Source organism: Pteropus vampyrus, unplaced genomic scaffold (genome assembly GCF_000151845.1).
Source record: "Pteropus vampyrus isolate Shadow unplaced genomic scaffold, Pvam_2.0 Scaffold19, whole genome shotgun sequence".
Lineage (NCBI taxonomy): Eukaryota > Metazoa > Chordata > Mammalia > Chiroptera > Pteropodidae > Pteropus > Pteropus vampyrus.
This window is the reverse complement of record NW_011888800.1, coordinates 8,264,901-8,287,124: the sequence shown is the minus strand read 5'-3', so window position 1 is coordinate 8,287,124 and position 22,224 is coordinate 8,264,901. Positions and strand designations below refer to the sequence as shown.

The following is a 22,224-nucleotide window of genomic DNA, read 5'->3' as shown; positions in this document are numbered from 1 at the left end:
TAAAAAGAACCAGAAAAATCTGAACTCACATGGGAAAAGACAGAAAACAGATCCCAATGCCAGGATTACACAGATGTTAAAATTATCTCAAAAATTTTTAAAATCAACTATAATGACCATGTTCCAGGAATGAGCGGGAAGATACAAAGGCTCAGCAAAGAAATAGAAGATATAAAGAACTAAATGGAAACTTTAGAACTAAATACAGTAATGGAAATAAAAACTGACTGGATGGGCTCAGTATCAGAGTGGACACGACAGATTAGTCAGTGAACTTGAAAATAGATCAATAGAAATCATTCAGTTTGAACAGGAAAAAAAAGGTTAAAAAAACAAATAGTCTTGGGGACCCACGAAACTATCATCATATCTAACATTGTGTCATCAAGAGACCCAGAATGAGAAGAGAATGAGTGTGGTGCAGCAAAAATATTCAAAGAAATAATGGCATGTAGATTGGAAAGGAAATAAAACTGTTCCTATTTGTAGATGGCATGATTATCTGTGTAGGTAATCCCAAGGAATCCACAAAAAAAAATTCCTAGAATAAATGAGTTTAGCAAGTGATTCAAAATCAACCCACAAAAACCAATCATATTTCTATATACTAATGATAAACAATTAAAAAAATTTATGATAGCTCCCCCAAGATGAAATATTTAGATTTAAAGTTAATAAAATATGTATAGATAGATCTCTGTGCTGAAAACTATAAAACCCTGATTAAAAATAATCAAAGATGATTTAAGCAAGTGGGGAGACATGCAGTATTCATGAATTAGAAGATTCACCATAGTAAAGATGTTGAATCTCTCCATATAGTTTTTAGATTTAACACAATACCAATAAAAATTCCAACAGCACTGTTTGTGGTTATAGAGAAACTGAGTCTAAAATTTCCATAAAAAGGCCAAGGACCTAGAATAGCCAAAACAATTTTGAAAAAGAAAAATGTTGGAAAAATCAAACTACATGATTTTAAAACTCAGTACAAAGCTACCATAATCAAGACTGTGGTGTTGGCAAAGGGATAGACATATAGATCAATGAAATAGAATAGATTCCAGAAATAGACCCACACAAATATGGCCAATAATTTTTTACAAAATTTCAAAGTGGAAAAAAAGTCTTTTCAATAAGCGGTGTTGGAACAATCACACAGTCACATACAAAGATAATGAACCTCGACCTAAACCACACATATTATATGAAAATGAACAAAAATGTACCACACATCTAAATGTGAAATATAAAGCTATATACCTTTTAGAAGAAAGCATAGGAGAAAATCTTTGTGACCTGGGTGTAGGCTGTTTTTCACATGACACCAAAAGCATTACTCATAAAAGAAGAAATTGATGATTTGGACTTCATCAAATCAGAAACTTTGCTTGAGAAAGGCACTATTCAGAGAATGAAAAGGCAGATGATAGACTGGGAGAAAATACTTGCAAATCACATACCTGCAAAGGACTTATATTCAGACTATGTAAAGAACTCTGAAAACTCAACCAAAAGCAAACAATCCAATTAAAAGTTTCATAGGCTTTGGCAAAGAGAATATAGAATGGCAGATCAGCTCATGAAAAAATGTTTAACATAACTAGCCATTAGGGGAATGCAAATTAAAACCATGATGACTTATCACTGTATATCCATTAGAGTGGCAAATCAAAAACAGTTGACAATATCAAATATTGACAGTGATATGGAACAACTGGAACCTTCATACTTTGCTGACTGGGATGCAAAATGATACAGCTCCTCTAGAAGATAATTAAACATATACTTACCATATGTGAAATATGAATTTACTATGTAACCTAGCAATCCCACTCCTAGGCATTTATTTTAGAGAAATTAAAATTCATTTTAATATACAGCATGCACATGACTATATCAGCTTTATTCTTTATTCCAAAAAGTATGTCCTTCAGTGAGTGAGTAGATAAATCAACTGTCATACAGTGGAATACAATTCAGCAATAAAAAAGAACTACTGATAACATACAACAACTCTTAATTTCTTCTTGGGGAAATCTTTCCATGAACCTCCTAGTGTGCGCCAGTCATGCCTAGTTATTCTCTGTGTTCACAACTGTCATACTTGGATCACTTCTCAGTATCTTCCTGGGAATTCCCTTTGCTTTTCTATATTGTATGCCTTGTTGAATCCCTTTCTCTTTTTCATTTATTCTCATTTTAGGGAAACACTCTTCTACTAGCTTTCTTAGTAAAGAGTGCATGGGAAGTATATTTTTGAGACCTCTCTTGCATGTCTGAAAGTGTTTTTATCTTACTCTGATGTTTAAATGGAAAACAGGCTGGATATAGAATTCTGGATTGAAAATTTTACTTCAGAAATTAGTCTTCAAATTTACTGTTGCGATTGAGAAGTGTAATTCCATTATGAGTCTTGTTACCTAGGCAACTTTTCAGTTTTTCTTTTCCCCAAGTGTTTTGCAATTTTATGAATATCATGATACGGGCGTTTTTTTGTGTGAGTTTTCTTTTTTTTAATCTAGTTTTGTTTCTTCGAACTGACAATCCAAAGGTTTTTCTCATAAAATGTTCTTGAATTATTTTGTTGGTGATCTCCACCCCTCTATTTTCTCTGTCTTCTCTTCTGGAACCTGTAATGCAGATATTGGGCCTCTTGGAGTGGTCCCTTAATTCTTTATCTTTATATGTATTTTTACATGTATTCATTCGTTCATACATTTTTTGTAATAGATAAGTACATTTTAAAAACAGATAGGGTGATGAAATTGTACTCTTTTTTCCCCTCTTTCATTCTAACCACAAAAGCCTGGTAGTTTTAAATTGGTCATTGTTTAGATGATAGAATTCCCTTTGTTGGTTTGAAAACTTCCTTCTGCCTTTGGCTCCTGGTGAGCTACTTAGAACCTAAGAGATTGTTAGATGGGCAGTGTCATGAGAACTGATAGGAGCCTTTGCATGTTAGATTCCTTGACTGAATTATTTTTCCTGGGGACTTCGTTGAGAGGATACAATACCTCTTCCTTCTTTTTGTATTCCTGTCAAGTTAACTTAGTCAAGCTCCAAGCTCTATGATGCATTCTGATCCAATTAATCTGTTGATTTCTCTATAGTGCTTATTCTTTTTTTTATAAGCTATCATTTGATCTTGTGTTGTCTGTATTAGTCTTGTAATAAGTTCAACAAGATTATAAATTCTTTGAGAACAGGATCTAGCTTTATATTTTTTATCTCCCATGGTGTAGATATTTCACAAGTTGTTATGATTAGAGTGGGTGTTTTGTTAGTTTTTGGTGAAGAGTGGGTAAATATGAGTAAATAATAGATGAGTAAGGAAGCTAAGACTAGTTTTGTAGTGTCCTTAGCAACATAGTAGTCCATCTTTGCAGAATCTCAGTGTTTGCTAATTTGTAAATGACCTGGAATTTGTTCTTTACATTCCAGAGTATCCCTTTAGTGGGTTTGGGATACTTTTTAACTCAGCTTTTAATTTTATTACTAAATGGCTTTTTGATTTAAAAAGAAAAATGATTAATGCCCCTTTCTGATTGTTTTACTTTCCTCTAGCAGCAAGTCATGTGAAATGACTTGCCTTTTGCACAATATTTTTACTCATTAATATTTAATGTTGGAGTTTAGACCACCATACCCCCACCTGCCATAGTTTTAAGCTCTTAAATTGAAAGCAAGAGTAGTAGATGATCATCCAAAATTATAAGAACAAAAAGATTCATTAGGTTATATGCATTTAGTTTAGAATACAGCATATTTACTTTTTTAAAAAAGACTTTGGACAGCTAGAGAAGAGTTTACCACTATTATCACTCTTGCCTTAGATGAACAGAAATCCTTTTTTATATCATAGTTAACATCTCTGTTTGACTAGCAAGGTACTACCATGCCACAGTATCTATAGATATTATCTCTCTATCTAAATTCAGTCCACTTCTTATTGTCTTTTTTTAGGTGGAGATATCACTGATTATTTCTCTTTTGCGCAGAGCTTGATGACAGACCACAAGCATTCCCTGTTGGGTAAAGTGGTTAAGAACTAGAAGATTAAGAAAAAGCTTTAATAGTAGTATTTTGAGTGATTAGTAAAGATCTAGTTTGTATGTTCAGGATTCCTTTTATCTTTTTGAGGATTTCTTAAACATAAAAGACACATAAGCAGAAAGTTAAAATTCATTTGTTAATATATTTCCATCCTATATTTTCTTATGGTCCTATGACTCCTAGTGATCAGTGCTACCTTGTTGACTTTTCTTTTTTCTCAAATTCTATCTGTGCACCAGACTCTATTGCTCTTATTTGTCTCCAGGGAACTCTTATGTTAATTGTCCTGTTTATTTTTTCCCCTTTGGGACCTTGCTAGGTGACTAACTTGTTAATGTCTGAAAATCAAATCTTGAGTGTTAGTTGGTTGATATTACCTCCTACAGGGATATTTAGATATTAAGAGTTGTATTTAATTTGAGGAGATGAGGTCGAGGGAAATAATGTGGGCAAAAACAAAGTAGAACATTTGAGAGAGAAAATATAAAAAGAACTACACCTCATCAGACTATATAATTCAGAAGAACTGAAGGAAATGAAGTTTGATAAGTAATGTAGAATGAATCTTGAATTCTAGGCTCACCATTTTAATCTTATATCTTTAAGAATTATTGTTTATGGTTTCTTGAGTAGACAAATGATGTGATAAAAACAATATTTTAGGGAGATTATCCTATGACTAATGTGTGGGTAGTAACATTATGAGTCATGTTTGGCCTGGTCCAGTAAAGTATTTTCAGATTTGACAGACTAGATGGAATCAGATGAGTTGGGTCAGTAGACAATAGGTGATAGTCCATTGGGGCAGTCAACATCGGGGGAATCCAGTAGGTTGTTTATAAAGGATAGATGAAACACATGACAAGGCAAGCTGGTGCTTGTCATTCTAAGGTTGACATTTGGGCTTATGGAGGTGGGAGAGGGACAATACAGTGGAGGAGAAAATGGCCTTAGCCCTAGAAAGTCCAAGGTACTAGGTAGTTTACCAATCATTTTCATTCTCTCTTCCTTCTTTCCTTCTTAGGCATGAGTATATTTGAATCATTAGGCTAGGTGCTAAGGATATAAAGAAGGCATGGTCTTTGTCCTCAGGGGCTAATAATCAAGCCAGACTGACATAGAGAGAATGAGTAATGACATTGCAGAATGATAAGTTATAAGGAAAATGTATACAAAGACCATCAGAGAACTGAGAAGGGAACAAAAGGAAAACTAGGCAGAAACTCAGCTGTCAGAACCAAGGAGATAGATCAGGACAAGACTAGCAGCAAACATGGTTGCATTATGGCAGCCAGAGTATTGTGCTGGATGAAGCTCCATAAATGTTTCCTGCTGAGCCTAAGGGAGAGAATGAGGTGGGCTTGAGTCTCAAGGTGAGAGTTAAGTGGCACCAATTATATGGAGAAGAAGAATATAGTGACAGGGAACTAGTGAGGGCCTTAAAGTATTTGGAGAACATAGAGGCAAAGGATTCTAGTTAAATGCTTTATGAGTAGGGGGAAAGGGGAAGCGGGGAAGTGGATGAAGTATAAAAGGGATCAAATATGTGGTGATAGAAAGAAATCTAACTATGGGTGTTGAACACATAATGCAATGTATATATATACTTTGCTATTGAATTGTACACCTCAAACAATGGATTTTGTTAACCAATGTCACCATAATAATTAAAATTAAAAAAAGAAAAGAAAAGACAAATCCTAAGCTCCAATATAAAACAAAAATAAAATAAAAATAAATACTCTATGAGATAGTGATGTCCTAGCTGAAGTAGTCAGTCATAGGAGTGGACAGAGAGGGGATGGACAAAGGGTAAGAACTAATAATTTATAAAGAAGGGAAACCTAAATGATCATTTGACTGATAAAAAGATGCTGAACCTCATTAGTAATTAGAGAAATATAGATTATAGTAAGATACCAGTTCATTTAGATTGAGGGGGAAAATCTGACAGTATTAAGTGTTGATGAGCATAGAGAAATAGGAACTCCCTTGTGTCCCAAATAGAAGAAGTATAAATTGCTACAACCACTTTGAGAAGCAATTTGTACCTATAGTATAATGATGATGCTAGCAACCATTTATCATTTTTTCTGTGCCAGGCATTGTTTTAAAAAAATATTATTTGATTTAATTTTTACCTCAACTTTCCTCATTTTTATTGTTTAAGAAATTGAGCCTAAGAGAGGTTAATCTGTCCGTGGGCACAAAAGTGGTAAATAGAAGAGCTAGGATTTTAGTTTATATCTGTTGTGTTCTAAAACTAGTGCTCTTAATCACTAAGCTTTAATAGTAATGATAAGGAGCACATATTGAGCACTTCCTGTGTACCATGGCAGTATATTAATTATTAGATATATCTTAGCTGATTTCACATGTGCAATAACCCTTCGAAGTAAACACTATTGTTACTCCTTGTGTGGCTTATAGAGATTAAGTAACAAGCTAGCAAGTGAAAAAACTGATACTTAATTCAAGCAGTCTTGAGCACATGCACGTTCCTCCATACCAAATGGAAAGATCCAGAGGTAGGATAGGCTTTAGGTATATTTTAATCTGGATTCTGACTCTTTTGTTTCTTCCTACTTTTACTGAGATATAATTGACATATAACTTTATATTAGGTTAAGGTGTACAACGTAATGACTTGATATATCTCTATCTATATCTATATCTATATCTATATATATATTGCAAAATGATTACCATAAGTTTAGTTAACATCTACCACCTCACATAGTTACAATTTTTTTCTTATGAGAACTTTTAGGATCTCATCTCTTAGCAACTTTCAAATAAACAATACAGTATTATTAATTATAGTCACCATGGTGTACATTATATTTCCAAGACTTATTTATTTTACAACTGGAAGTTGTACCTTTTGACTATATTCACCCATTTTCCCCACCTCCCATTCCCTCCTTCTGGCAACCACTGATCTGTTCTGTTTTGGGGAGTTTAGTTTTTTTAGATTCTACATGTAAATGAGATCATATGGTAGATATTTGCCTTTCTCTGTCTGACATATTTCACTTAGCATAATGCCCTCAAGATCCATCCATGTTGTCACAAATGGCTGCATGATATTGTTTTATATATATGTATATACATATATACACACACCATGTGTTCTTTATCCATTCATCTGTCAATGGATGCTTAGTTTGTTTCAATGTCTTTGCTATTGTAAATAATCCGCATTGAAAATGGGGTTCAGATATCTCTTTGAATAGTAATTTCATTTTCTTAAGGTATATACCCAGAAGGGAGATTTCTGGATCATATGTTAGTTCTATTTTTAAGTTTTTGAGGAAACTCTGTAATGTTTTCCATAGTGGCAGCACCAATTTACATTTCCATCAATAGTGCACAAAGTTCTCTTTTCTCTACATCCTCCCAACACTTGTTATTTTTTATCTTTTTGATAATATCCATTCTAACAGGTGTGAGGTGACATCTCATTGTGGTTTTGATTTGTACTTCCCTGACAATTAGTGATGTTGAGTACCTTTTCATGTACCTGTTCTATTTGATATCTTTTTTGGAAAAATGTCTAATAAGCTCCCCTCTTCATTTTTTAATCAGGTTTTTTGTTTGTTTGTTTGTTTGTTTGCTACTGAGTTGTATGAGTTCTTTATGTATTTTGGATATTAACCTGTAATCAGATAAATGATTTGCAGATATTTTCTCCCATTCTGTAGGTTGCCTTTTATTTTGTTTATAGTTTCCTTTGCTGTGCAGAAACTTTCTAGTTTGATGAAGTACCACTTGTTTATTTTTGCTTTTGTCATCTTTGCTTTTGTTGTCAAATCCAAAATATCATTGCCAAGACCTGTGTAGCTTACATCTTATGTTTTCTTCTTGAGTTTTATGGTTTCAGATCTTATGTTCAAGTCTTTAATTCATTTTAAATTGATTTTTCTGATGATATAAGATAGAGTCTAGTTTTCATTCTTTTGCATGTATCTGTGTATCTATTTCTTTTTTCTTCTGTAATTCTCTCTCTCTCTTTATATTGTGGACTTTATCTTCATGCTGTTTTCCTTTACAGTTGAGAGATGGTTGCTGGTAGCAACTGGAAAGGAGGTACATTTTTTTTCTTTTCTAAAAAAAACTCTTCTCCTAATTATCGTTTGAAAGTATTGAGTTTTGCTCTGATTAGAACATCCCTAAAACAGTTGTATTTGTTAGAGCAATGTCATACATTGTCTTAGGCCTTGATTATCTAGTTTTCTTCTCATCATCAAACTGATCTTCATGACAAAAGAGAAATTTCTAGATTACTCTGATTAGCTTAGAGCAATTAATTTCCAACTTTGGACCTGGGAGTGGATCAAGACCATTGAGACAGTAGATAACACAATTGAGGAAAATCATTCCTCAAGGAAAATTTAGGTGCTGTTAGTAAGGGGAATGTATGCTGGATAGTTAATCAAGTAAATGCTTTATTGAATATATTATTTCATTTAATTTCGTCAATAGCTCTACTGAAGAAACTGAGACTTGCTTAAGGTCCCATAATTATTAAGGAGCAGAGTTGCGATTTAACTCTAAGCCAGTGCCTTTTTTCTTTCCATCAGTCTTGTGTCTCCCTCAAAGAAAAATGATGTGTTGTTCTGTGTGGTATATGGCATTAATGACCCTACCTTGTAAGGTTCCAGAGTGGTTTTCTACAGATTCATAAATGATTAGGTATAGCTTAAACAGTGCTTAGAAGAAAATTTATAGCAGTAAACACTTATAGTAAAAAGCCAGAAAGCTCTCCAATAAATAACCTAACCTTTCATCTTATGACACTGGAAAGAGAAGAGCAAATTAAACCTAATGTAATAGAGGAAGGAAATAATAAAGATTACAGTAGAAATTAATATAAAATAGAGAATAGAAAAACAATGAGGAATGCCCTCAAAAAACCACAAGTTGGTTCTTTTGAAAAAAATTTAAAAACCTTTATCTAGACAGATGAAAAAAACAGACTCAAATTACTAAAATCAGAACTAAGGACATAGGAAGCATCATGACAGAGTGAGAAGACCCCTTTGTATCTCCTTGTAAATTTACAAGTGAGACACCTATAATCCAAAAAAGTTTCTCTGCTCAACACAGAAACACACCTAGAGATCCATGCATTGGTACATCTGAAGGCAGGTGTATTGTAGTGCCTATGAGAGACTGAACAGGGAAGAACAGGGAATGGTGTCTGCAGATGCAGTTTGGTGCCTGCTGCAGCCCCAGCTAACATGCTAGTAGTGGAGGAGTCAGGCTGTGGTCCCCACATTGTGGATCATTGAAAAGTAAGAGGGGCAGAAGCAGTGTAGGTGCTCAAAGAATCTGGTTCCTTCTTCTCCACATTGAGGCAGAATCCCATAGCAGCAATGGAGATGGGCTACAGCACAGTGGTGCCAGCAGCCATAAAGACCAATGCAGTAGTGCTGCAGGCTCCACATCCCCCTCTACCATGGTGGTACCCCAATCCTGAAAGGACCTGGACACAGTGGGGACACTTACCACCTCAGTCATCCAGGTGCCAGTTTCCATGACTGCAGGGGCAGCCCCCCCATTGTGACCTCAGAAGTGCAAGTAGTACAGGTAAAACAAATACAGCAAGAAGTACAGGTAAAAAAAATTCTAGTAGATGCTATAGTACCATATACTGGAAAACAAAGAAAGCCCTCTCATTTTCAGCCTACTAAATTGTTAATATCAAAATGGTATCGAACAAGAGTTCATTACCTCAAATGCACAGGCAGAGGAACAATCCATCAAGTACCATAAACCAAGGTAACATGGTAACACAGAAAGAAAATGACAAGTCTCTGGAAACCAAAGTCATGGAAGACTGTGATTTAAGTTACAGAGAACTCAAGATTGCAGTCATGAATTAACAAGGTACAAGAAAACTCAGAAAGGCAGTTCAATGAGCTCAGGAATAAAATTAATGAATAAAAGGAGTACTTTACCAAAGAGATTGAAATTACAAAAAAGAACCAAGCAGAAATTCTGGAGCTAAAGGAATGAAAGAAGGGACATTTCTACTAATCTCACAAAGATAAAAAGGATTATAATAAGGAAATATTATGGAGTACATGGCAATAAATTAAATAAATGAAATCGACAAATTCTTATAAAGTCATAAACTACTGAAACTGACTCATGAAGAAATAGAAAATCTAAATAGACCTATAACAGATAAAGAGATCAAATTAATAACAATAAAAAACAGCTACTCACAGTGGAAAGCCCAAGCCCAGATGGCTTCTTTAAAGAAGAATTAACACCTTTTTTCTTTTTTTCTTTTCTTTTTTTTTTTTTTACAAACTCTTCCCCAAAAAATAGAAAAGGAGGGCACATTTTCCAATTCATTCTATGAGGTCACTATTACTCTGATACCAAAACCCAAAACCAGGAAAAGACACTAGAAGAAAAGATACTGCAAACCAATGTTTCCTTCTGAGTTTAGATGCAAAGATCCCCAGCAAAACACTAGCAAACAGTAACACATAAAAATAATTATTCACCATGACTAGCTGAGACTTATCCAGGGAATTCCAGGTTGGCTCAAAATATGCAAATTAGTTTATATAATACACTATTTCAGTAGAACAAAGGATAAAAACTGTATGATTATGTCAATAGACATAGAAGACTCATTTAGTAAAATCCATTACCTCTTCATGATTAAAATACTCAACAAACTGGGAATAGAAGGAAACTTCTTCATCCTGATAAAGGACATCTATTAAAAAAGACTGACTCCCCTAAAGAGAAGGAACAGGACAAGGATTTCTACTCTTGACACTTTTTTTTTATTCAAGTCAAGAAAATGAAATAAAATGCACCCAGATTGGAAAGAAGTGAATCTCTAGTTGTGGATGACCTGATTTTATATATAGAAAATCCTAGAAAATTTACTAAAAAATTATTAGAACTGATAAAGAAGTTCAGCAACAGAAAATATTTATAAATTATACATTGATATGGAACTTTATCTAGACTATAAGATAGTTAAAGAACTCTCATGGCTCAATAAAGAGAAAACCCAAGTGAAAAAAATCAGCAAAGGATCTGAATAGACATTTCTCCAAAAAAGATATACAAATGGCCAAATAAACACATGAAAAGATGCTCAACATCATTAGTCATTATGGAAAAGTAAATCAAAACTATGATGAGATACCACTTCACTCCATCTAGGATGACTACAGTTAAAAAGATATAAATAACAAGAGTAGGTCAGATAGAGAAAAATTAGAACCCTTCTATGTTGCCGAAGAATGTGAGATTCTGCAGCTCCTTTGGAAAACACTCCAGCAGTTCCTATGGACTGCTTAAGATTAAACGTGAGGTTGTCATATGACCTAGCAATTTGACTCCCAGTTACATACCCATGAGAAATAAAAACGTGTGTCCACACAAAAATGTGTACATGAATGTTCATAGCAGCGTTATTCATAATAACCAAAAAGTGGAAACAATCCAAATGGACAATCAACTGATGAGTGGCTAAACAAAATGTGATATATCTATCCAATAGACTATTACCAACAGCGAAAATAAATGAAGTACTGATACATGCTACAACATGGACTTTGAATACATTACGCTAAGTGAAAGAAGCCAGTCACAAAAAACTTCTTTATTAAACAATAGAAATTTATTTCTCCCAGTTCCAGAGGCTGAGAAGTTGAAGATCAAAGTGCCGACCACTTTGGTTCCTGGTGAGAGCCCACTACCTGGTTTATAGACAGCTGCTTTCTCTCTGTATTCTCCGATGGTGGAGAGAGAAGAGAGCTCTGATTGCATTTATGTAAAATGTCCACAATAGGCAAATCTATAGAGATAGAAAGTAGAGACTGTGAGAGTGGGCAGTGACTAACTACTAAAGGGTATAGTTTTTTTTTGGTGGAGTGGGGTAGGGCTGATGAAAATGTTCTAATATTGATTATAGTGGTGATTGCACAACTTTGTGAATCTACTAAAAACCATTGACTTTTACACTTTAAATAGGTGGATTTTTTGGCATGCTAACAATGTTTCAGTAAAGCTATTATAAAAAACTTATTCATTCATCTATTCACTCAGTATGTATCCTGTGCAAAATACAATTTGCATGTCCTATAGAAAAATCATTGTAAAATCCCCAAAGTAAAAATCATTATCCTCTCTCATACACCATAACTTTTGTTTTGGTGAATATTAGTGCAATTTACCTTGTCAATATAGCTTAAGCTAAAAGTCTTTATTCACTTTCTCCCTCTCTCTTCTCTATAATCTGTTTATTCTGTCTCTTAAACCATAATTTGGAACCTTTCCTCTTTAAATTCTCACATCCAGTGCTTTAATTTGAACCTTCCTTATCTTTTGGACTATTGTATTAACCTCCTAATTGACCTCTTCTCTTCCACAAATAAGCATCTAGTGGTAAATAGTATTACCTTTCCAAATCACAGGCCAAATCATGTAGCTCTTATGCTTGAAGACCTTTGAACTACCCCTCCCCCAGTCTATTATCTAATAATTAGTCAAATCTGAATTCTTTTATGTGGGATACAAGACTTTAGAATACTTTCCTTGTCTCAGATTATCCCCTACCTCAGCCCACCTTTTAACCCTTATCCAGCCCTGTAGCCTATTAACTCTTCAATCATTCATATAAACTTAGATCTTTCAGACTTTGTGGGTGCCCTTCTCTTAGAATGCTCTTCTCATCTGATACATGAAAAGCCTTATAAACAAAATTTTCAAGTCTTTTGTGTATCCATAGCAATTTGTCTATAATATAGAGCTCATCATACTGTATTATATATATTTTTTTGTTTACATATCTGGGCTCTGAACTCTTTGAGGGCATGCATCTTAATTTATCTTGTATTCTTATTGCCTTACTTTTATATTTGGCCCATAGTAAGTCGTCTTGTCTGTGTTTTGTCATAGTCTATTTCCCTTTTAGTTTTAATATTTATTGACAGGGTGTTACTTGAATTTAAAATCTGTTTCACTTATGTCATAAAGATTAAGAACAGAGGCTCTAGAATCAAACAGCTCCATCTTTTTCCAGCTGTTGGGTTTGGACAAAGTACTTAACCTCACGAAGCTGCCATTTTTACATCTGAAAAATAAAGAAAATAATAATACTTACATTATTAAGTTGTGAGGATTAAATCATGTAAAGCACTTAATATAATGCCTGATACAATATGCTTGCCTAGTATGCATGTTTTCTTAGCTGTTGTTATTTCTATTAATTTTTTGTCACTCATAGATATTGATTGCGTGTTTCACTATTTGCCAGATATAGTGGTAGGTACCAGAACAAGATAGCAATGATCCCTATACTCACGAAGTGATACCTCAGTTTGTACTAGCTATTACAAAATTTATTTTAACAATTGCTCTAAGTGCTGGTGAAGATTTACTGTTCCAATTAAATTGTAGTTTCTCCATGCTTTTAAAACTTGTACATATTTATTGAAATAACTTTATTAAGTAGTTTCATTAATTGCATATATCTGAAATAGAAAAGCAATAGTGCACTGTGCTGTAAAGTATGAGATAAGAGCTCATTAAGCTCTTATCTAAAACAATGAAGATGTGAGTCCTAGAAATTTGCTACTGACTTTGTGTTTTGGTGACCCAATAAAGGGTACACAGTTTTTTTGATGTCTGTCTTTTAGTAATTTGGTTTTAGTATCAAGACATAAATAGTATTTTAGTATAACTTTAGTATAAAGAAATTTTAAAAGCATTCCAAGAGGAGTTAAATCTAGTATGGCCTTTTGTTTATAATGCAGTATCTCTGTTACAGAGAGGAGTTAAATCTAGTATGGCCTTACTGTATTTAAATGCAGTATCTCTGTTACAAAGACATTCATGGTTGTAACAGAGATACTGCATTTAAATGTTACACGATAGGAAGCTAGACTCTTAAAGAATGGATAATAAGAGGAAAATACCTTTTAAATGATTTTTTAATTGTTTCTGTGAAACTGAGGAAAAGAGTAAGTTGCTAATTGACTATCATTTTATTCTTCCATTCTTACTGCAGTTTACTAGATGAAACTCAGTTTTTCAAACATATGTAAAACACAAGTAAACTGATGAACATGTATTGTATACATTGTGAATTATTGTTCCTATTGAACCTATTCTTGCTCTTTGACAAAGCATAGAGAATGAGAGAACAATGTGATAACCTAGATGCAATAGAACAGTATGGAATTATTAATTAAAATAAGTCTGGATTGTGTTTACATTTTAAATCAGTCAGTAGACAAATTCTTTTTTTAAATTTTATTTTATTAGTTTCAAGTATATAGTACATTGGTTAGACATTTATATAGTTTATAAAACAATCTCCCATATGCTCTTTCTCTTTTTGAATGTTGAGATGTATTTCTCATCATTCTACCAAATCTTGCCCATCTAGCTTTTATTCTGTGACTTCCTCAAACTTTTTCAGTTTCCCCTCATTGTCTCATATTCCATTTACTATTTAACGTATTATAGACTGGCTCTTGCCCCTTTCACTCACTAGTGACCTCTTTGTCAGTCTTCCATCTGTGTTTGTAGTTCCATGTATTTTCCATCAACTCATGCATGGTTCCCCAGTGTATTTCTGGAGCTCAGCTTTTTGTCTCAGTACCAGGCTTGAAATTACACTATCTACTGAATTCAACTGGTTAGCCTCAAACTCAACATTCTGATGTTCATTAGCATCTATAAAACCTACTATATTCTCTTATTTCGGTACAGCTTTTTTAATTGTACCCATTTCTAGTCAAAAACATATCTTTAGTATTTTGCAGATTTATCCTATTTTTTAAGATTACTTAAGATTAAAATACTTAAGATTCAAACCCTTATTCTCTCTCTTGAGATATTGTAACTATCTACAGAGTGACATTTCTTGCCTCCTGAAGTGACCTTTCCATAGTCTCTCCTCCTTCTTGCCACCACACTGATGTTCTAACCTGCAATGTTTTAAGTGTGTTTTTCCTTATCTTAATATCTTTTAGGTGTTTCTCATTACCTAGCAATAATTTTCAAATATTCATCCATGACCCATATACTTTTGGATCATTTAAAGAACTTTTTAAAAGCTCATACCCTATATCTTCCCCCACGGATTCTGAATCAGTACAGAGTTTAGGAATCCTCAAAAAGTATCCCCGATGATTTTAATAAGCAGCCAAAGTTGGAAAACAATAACCTATATGTGTGGTTCAGATTACTTATCCAGGATCTGATGCCTGCCTGCTTCTCTCACACCATCTCATTCTGTCTTCTTTCCCTTTATTGACTGTGCTCTCGCCAGACACCCTTTTCTGGCTCTAGAACCCACCAGTCTTGATTGTCTTTTAAGACCTTTGTTTGCTTTTGTTGAATTAGGGACAAGACCTTCAATTTCTACCTGTTCCACCTCTGCTTTTTTCTGCACCCTTGGCAGCAGCACCTCCTTAGATTTCACATGTGGAATTCAGGTTGAAAACCATGGAGCTAATTGAGATCAATGAGGTCCAGAAAGATTAAGTAACTCACTGAAGTCTTATGGTGAATGGCAGACCATATCTAAAATGCAGGATTTATATGCCTAACATAGTTCTTATTTATTGCCGTTCTTTGCTTTCATATGTATAATGTCTGGGCATGTTGATCTGAAATGACCTGTTAATTCTTTCCTTCCTAAATAAATTATTATTCATTTGTTCCTTCATTCACGTGTGTATTTATTTCATTCAATAAACATTTGTTTGACTATACAAGGAGCAGTGTAGGATTTGGAGGGGAAGTGGATAGATATTTTGAATAATACAAATTTCCTATTCTTAAGGTTCTTAAGACAGGTCCTTTATATTCAATCATAAAACATTACATGGAAAAACAAATTATCAATTTTTTAGATGAGAAACCATAATATAACCTTTTCCACTGTTTTCTTTCTTTTATCCAGGGAAAGACCATGTCTGTAAATTTATTGGCTGTGGGAGGAATGACCGATTCAACTATGTGGTCATGCAGTTGCAGGTAAGTTACCTTGAAAATGTATCTTAGAATCTTTCAGTTTTGATCAAAGTACCTAATTCCAGTGGATATGAATGAAGATAATAACATTCTTGATATCATCTCAGAATGTTTTATACTATGTAGATGAAACTTTATTTAAACAGACTCAATATACATTTTTCCAAAGATGGAAGGGCTGCTCTTGTCAGTTATTTTAGATGATCCATATCTTCACTGATTGTCACCATTCCAAAGTTTTAATTCTCACATGGATTGCTGGATATAATGTTAGTTTTACAGTGACCCTGTCTCTTCCCTTTCTACCCTTTATTACCTTAAGGACTCTAGTTTTCCGTTAGCTCGAGTACCAACCTTTCCTGCTTGAAAATTTAAACATTAGTTGAGATACAGGAGAAATGCCATTCCTCTTTCTCTTCATCCATTAGCATTGCTCTGTTCCCTGTTCTTTAGATGGAAAGTGGAGTTGGGTTGGGGCAGCAAAGAGAGAAATTCAGAAAGGGAATATTGGATTGATGACTGCAGCAGGGAGAAGAGAGAAACTATCCCATTCTCTCTGACACTACCTCTGACCCCAGACACACACATACCACCACCACCACAACCACCACCCTGAACTGCAGTCACCCTCAAAAGTGCAAAAGCCATGGTATACCTTGCTGGCTCATTTGAGTTCTCAGAGTTTTCTTTCATCTTTAGCAAAATTTGTTTGGGATATTTGGTTCTTTTATTCTTTTTCAACCTAACTACATAGCAGTGACTTCAGAGACATAGATCCTGGCCTAAATGCTTCCTCTTCTCGTTAGAAGGCTTTTCTTGTTTCCCTCAGCTAGCTTTCAGCATTTGATTTAGATTTAAAGATTTAATTTCTCTATAGACTATAGCCTTAAAGTCTTTGAGTAATGTGATTCATTATGTCTTGAGCCAGCAGTTTCATTTCTTGAAGCAGCTATTCCTGTACCTTTTTTAGGTTATTCATATGGACCCTTCTTTCTCTCACTTTGGCTAGTCTATTTTTTTGTGTGTAATATTTTATAATTTTCTTCTGGATTTATATACATTGTATTTGATTCTCACCACATCTCCATGGAGAGGATAGGACAGGTTTTATCCCATTTTGCAAATGAGGAGGCTGAAGCTCGAAGAGGTTTGTGGTTTGCCTGGAACTGATTAACTTGTGGAGGTTAGGGCTTAGTGGAAGCCTGACCAGTATTCTTGGCACAATTAGAGAAAACTTCAGTTTTGTCCTTATGTTACTATTAACTGGAGAATATGGACAGGAGCTTTTTCAGTCTGCAGAGTCTCCGCACATACTTGTTTTTATTTTATTTGCATTTACGTAAATCTGACTTTCTGGAAATGGAAGTGCTCTTAGTCTGGGAAAATTAAGAGGACTGGTATAAATCAGATAATGATAGCTTTTGTGGCATTTGGCAAGCTTCTGCAGACTTGTCCAAGAACCTTTCCATTTGACTTGAGTGCTGTCCTTTTTCCTGTCATAAGAAAATTAATTCACCATGAACTACTTCCATCTCTATCTACAGTTATGGTTGACTTAATTTGGGACAAGGCCGAAGTTAGTATAACTACTAGAGAGTACTATTCTCTTGACATAGTGGAGATGACTACTAGGTTTCCCCCATCTGTTTGATTAAATTTACATACTCAGACCCAGCTTCTCACTGACATTCCTAATTTCTTCTAAAGCCCTAAATTCATTATTCTTAAGTTAATTTTACTCTTTTCTTCTTGGAAATTCCATTATATACTATCTGCCTCAAATTTTTTAAGGAATAAATCCTATCTCTCTTACAGAAATTCTATTTACCATTAAATGGGTCTTTAAATCTTATAGGGGTCAAGCAGTTGTATACATTTCTTTTCTCCTTTCTACTGGTAAGACTGTGGCCAGGTCTCATTCAATATCCTGTCAGCATTGAAGCTTTATATGAGCATCCTCAGTATAAACAAAGGGTGATATTTTGTGATAAGCATATCATCTAGAGAAGGGCAAAAATATTTTGAATTCTGTATCCAATACACATGTAGATCTAGATTGCTTAACATCAGAGTTGCCACTTTTTAAAAATTTAATTATTATGAAAAAAAATTAAACATACACAGAAGTGTAGAGAATAGTATAATGAACACCCATGTACTTCTCACCTGCCTTCAGTAATTATCAATATATGACCAGTCTTGTTCCAAGCGTGTATGTTCTCTCCCCTCTCCCTCTCCAGATTTTTTCAAAACAAATCCAAGACATTTTATCTGTAAATATATCAATATATATATATTTCTAAGAATCAGGGCTTCCCTTTTTTTCATCTTAACCACAAAACATAATAATTCCTAAATAATAGCATCAAATATCAAGTCAGTCTTCAGATTTCCTTGGTTGTATCTCTCTCCTCTGTTTTTAACTATTTGGTTTACTAGAAAATGGTTCCAGACACGGTTCACACATTGCTTTTGGTGGATGTATTCTTAAGCCTCTTTTAATCTGTAGATTCCTCTTGTTTCTTACAGTTTTCTTTTTGTTGTTGTTTTTATTGTCATTGAAAAAAATGTAGTCATTTGTCCTGCAGAAGTTCCTATATACTGGATTTTGCTGATTATTTCACTGTACTGTTGTTTAACATGTTCTTCTGTCCCCTGTATTTTCTACAAACTGGTGATTCAATCAAAACCAGTTTTGTTTTCTTTGTCCAGAATACTTTAGAGGTGAGTTGTGTGCTTCCTATTGCCTCGCATCGGTAGGCAGTGTCTGGGATATTAGGGATATTAGGATTGATCAGTGTAGTTCAGGGACCTTCAGCCTGATTCGTTCATTTTAAAGTTCTCAGTGTTTTTTCTCCTAGATTTTGTCAACCCAATAGTAATTATTTCTTAGATCCATTACTTCAGTGGGGTTACAAATGTACCTAATGCTATCATTTCTTCTTCATTTATTAGCTGGAATTCTTCTTTAAAAAGCCTGCCACCAACCATTGGGTTATCCTGAGGTACATTTCATAAAGGAAGGACAGGACTAATACTTGATTCTTTTATTTACTAGTTTTCAGAATAATGAATTGGTTCCCTAATATTTTTCAAAGGGGACTAACTAGTTAGCTTTCTCTTTTTAAAAAATATAATTATGAATTCATGGATTTAACATTTTATGTCTTTCAATCATTGCAATTCAGAATTGTCCCATTTTTGGCTAGCAGGACTTCCTTCAAGTTGGATCTTAATTTTTTTTGACAAGACTAGACTGTAGTGATCTTTGCTAGCATCCTTCCTTTTTGGTACAACATTGTATACCTGCTCATTCTGTATATTTCATGCTCCAGAGCTGGAATCAGCCATTTTTCCATTAAGCCCTGATTCCTATTAATGAGAAATGGTATTTAGAGACCACAGTCTAGATACTTATAGATGCCTGTTGCAATTGGGTTGGTCATTGTTTTAAATTCTTTTCAAGTGGATGGGTTCAGGATGTGCATTTTTTAAGAGAAAATATATCATGGTTCAGATTAATAGTTTCAATTCAAATGTGTGATAACAGAATTGCTAATAACCTCTTTGATTTTATATATTCATCCCTTTGCTCTTATGCACTTTTTAATATATGTAGATAAAATGATACTGTTGGAATTTACATGAAAATAATTCAGTATATGTGCATGGGAAGGAAAGAGGGTGCGTGTGTTGCACAAGAGGGTTCAGAGGAGTTGGTAACAGATGAAACTAGATTAGCTGTGAATTGATAATTGTTCATTCTGGGTGATGGGAAGGTATATGAGCTCACTATATTATTTTCTCTCCTTTTAAGTATGTTTCAAATTTTTAATAATAAAACGATTTGCATTTTTATTAGGATCATGTTAAATTTATAGTATTATTTAGGGAGAAATGAATTTGCTTTTTTTAAATCAATAGTATTCATTCAAAATTACTATCTGTAAAGATTCTTCTTTTTTTCCCCAGTGGCTGCATATCAGTCAGTAAGATGACTGTACCATGATTTATTGAATTGTTCATTTGTTAATGGGCAAACAGATTGTTTTCAGTTTTTCTCTGTAACAAATAACTTTGTGATATATACTTTGAGTTATAATTTGGTGGATCAAACGTGCATCTATTTACCATGTTAATCACTCTTTTCTCCATACTTTTGCAAGCTTTGTATTATTTATCTTCTCAAATTTTGTTAATCGATACCTTAGATTTACATTTTTAAAGATTTAAAAATTTTAAATCATTGCCAATATCATAAATCCAGTTTAACTGATTTTCTTTCAAAACGCTTTTATGATGGTGGAAGTTGTTTACAAATAATATTCCAATATTATCGTAGGTATATTTTTGACACTCAAAATATTGATTTTTGAAAAAAAATTATTGGAATGCTAATAAAAGTTATTAGGTACTCTCATAGGATTATAAAAATCATTGTTCTTGATTAGCATTTATTTACATTTGCTGAGGATGTAAAGAACAATAAATTCCCCTAACATAAAAAAATATAAAGATAACTACCAATTTATGCTGTGGGAAAACTGCATTTTTAAAGAAGATACAAAGTTGAAAGGTTCCTGACTTCCCTGTACTTTTTCAATTCTTAGATTCCTAGAGTACTCTTTAATATTTTATTTTAAATGGTATTTAAGTAATTTAAGAATATTTTGCTTCTTCAAAAGTCAATCAACTGTCTGTCATTGAGGTGATGTTATCAATGGTATTAATTCCAAATGTACACTACAAAATTTTGAGAATAGATTGGGATACTTAAATTTCCTTGAGATATAGAAGCCAGTTTCCATTCTTTGGGAGGTAGAACTGCAGTGGTGTAACCCTGCTCTTCTCAAAAATTACTGGTATATTACCTAGGCAGTAAGGAGCCTTCTGGGTAGAACAGCACTGTGAAGTGGAAAAAGAACACTTTGGAGTCAGATAGACTTAGATTTGAAAAACAACTTTAAGAGGTTAACATTTAAACTCTCTGAGCCTCAGCTTCCTCATTCGTAAAACAGGAATAACAACTTTTGTTTAGGGTGTTGTGAGGATTAAATATTACAATCATGAATGTAAATACACAGGCTAAATATATTCATTGTTTTTATCTACCACTATAAGTTATTGAGTGTTTGTTTAATATAATTTTTGTTCATAATAATAATTTGCATTTATTGAGTACCTACTATGTGCCAGACAGTATTCTAGACACTTTACATGGATCTTGTTTAATCTTCACAGATCACTGTGAGGTAGGTATTATTGGCCCCATTTTATAAGGAAACCATGACACAGAAAAATTAAGTAGTTTGTATGGAAATACGTATTAGGCAGTAATGGAGAATTACTGCTCTGGGCAGATATATTTTATATCTTTTTAAATAATCAAGACCGTTTTTTGTTATGACATCAGAAACAAAGGGAAACATGATGACATAATGAGTTCAAAACTTTGGTTATTTTAAAATTTGTCTGAAACATGAATGCATTATTTTAATAGATTCTCTTTTCTTGAGTGAATCATGATAAATTTCTTGGAATTTCAGTCAAAACATTTTTAATGATAAATGAATAATTCCCCATCTTATCTCATGACATAGTTTTAGTACCATATTCAAAAGTGTTTATTTGATTTCCAAAGGGTCGGAATCTGGCGGATCTACGCCGTAGCCAGTCCCGGGGCACATTCACCATTAGCACTACTCTTCGGCTGGGTAGACAGATTCTGGAGTCTATTGAGAGCATCCATTCTGTGGGATTCTTGCACCGAGACATCAAACCGGTAAGAGGGCCTTTTCCAGCCAGAGCACAGAATGAGTTTGCTTGGTACTCTTAGTCTTATGATGGTACACAATAAATTACAAATGTAGCTTTCTATATTTGCTTTCTATATTAAATACAAGGTGATATATCAATTTCTGTACAAAAATGTAACTGGAAGGAAAATGCAACTTGCATCTTAATTTTTTTTAAAAATGGTAATTTCAAACTACAACTTATATTCAAGAGCTTTTCTCTTACACTGCAAATGTTACTTGGCAACCAAATTAAAAATGGTTAATGCTTGACTTATTATTATGTGTGTTAACATCGCTAATTATTTAGCCTTATACCTAAATTGGTAGTTATTCTTTGGATTTATTT

The 22,224-nt window shown here is 33.7% G+C and overlaps 1 protein-coding gene across 3 annotated transcripts in view; it reads left to right on the top strand.

The window, feature by feature from the left end:
- The window catches only part of TTBK2 (tau tubulin kinase 2), a 117,752-nt gene that overhangs the window by 40,252 nt on the left and 55,276 nt on the right, over positions 1-22,224 (top strand). For all 3 annotated transcript variants that reach the window (XM_023527798.1, XM_011354980.2, XM_011354981.2), the window contains 2 exons: positions 16,010-16,083; positions 21,722-21,862. In XM_023527798.1, the coding sequence (XP_023383566.1) occupies positions 16,010-16,083; positions 21,722-21,862 (215 nt within the window). The remainder of the gene's footprint in view (positions 1-16,009; positions 16,084-21,721; positions 21,863-22,224) is intronic.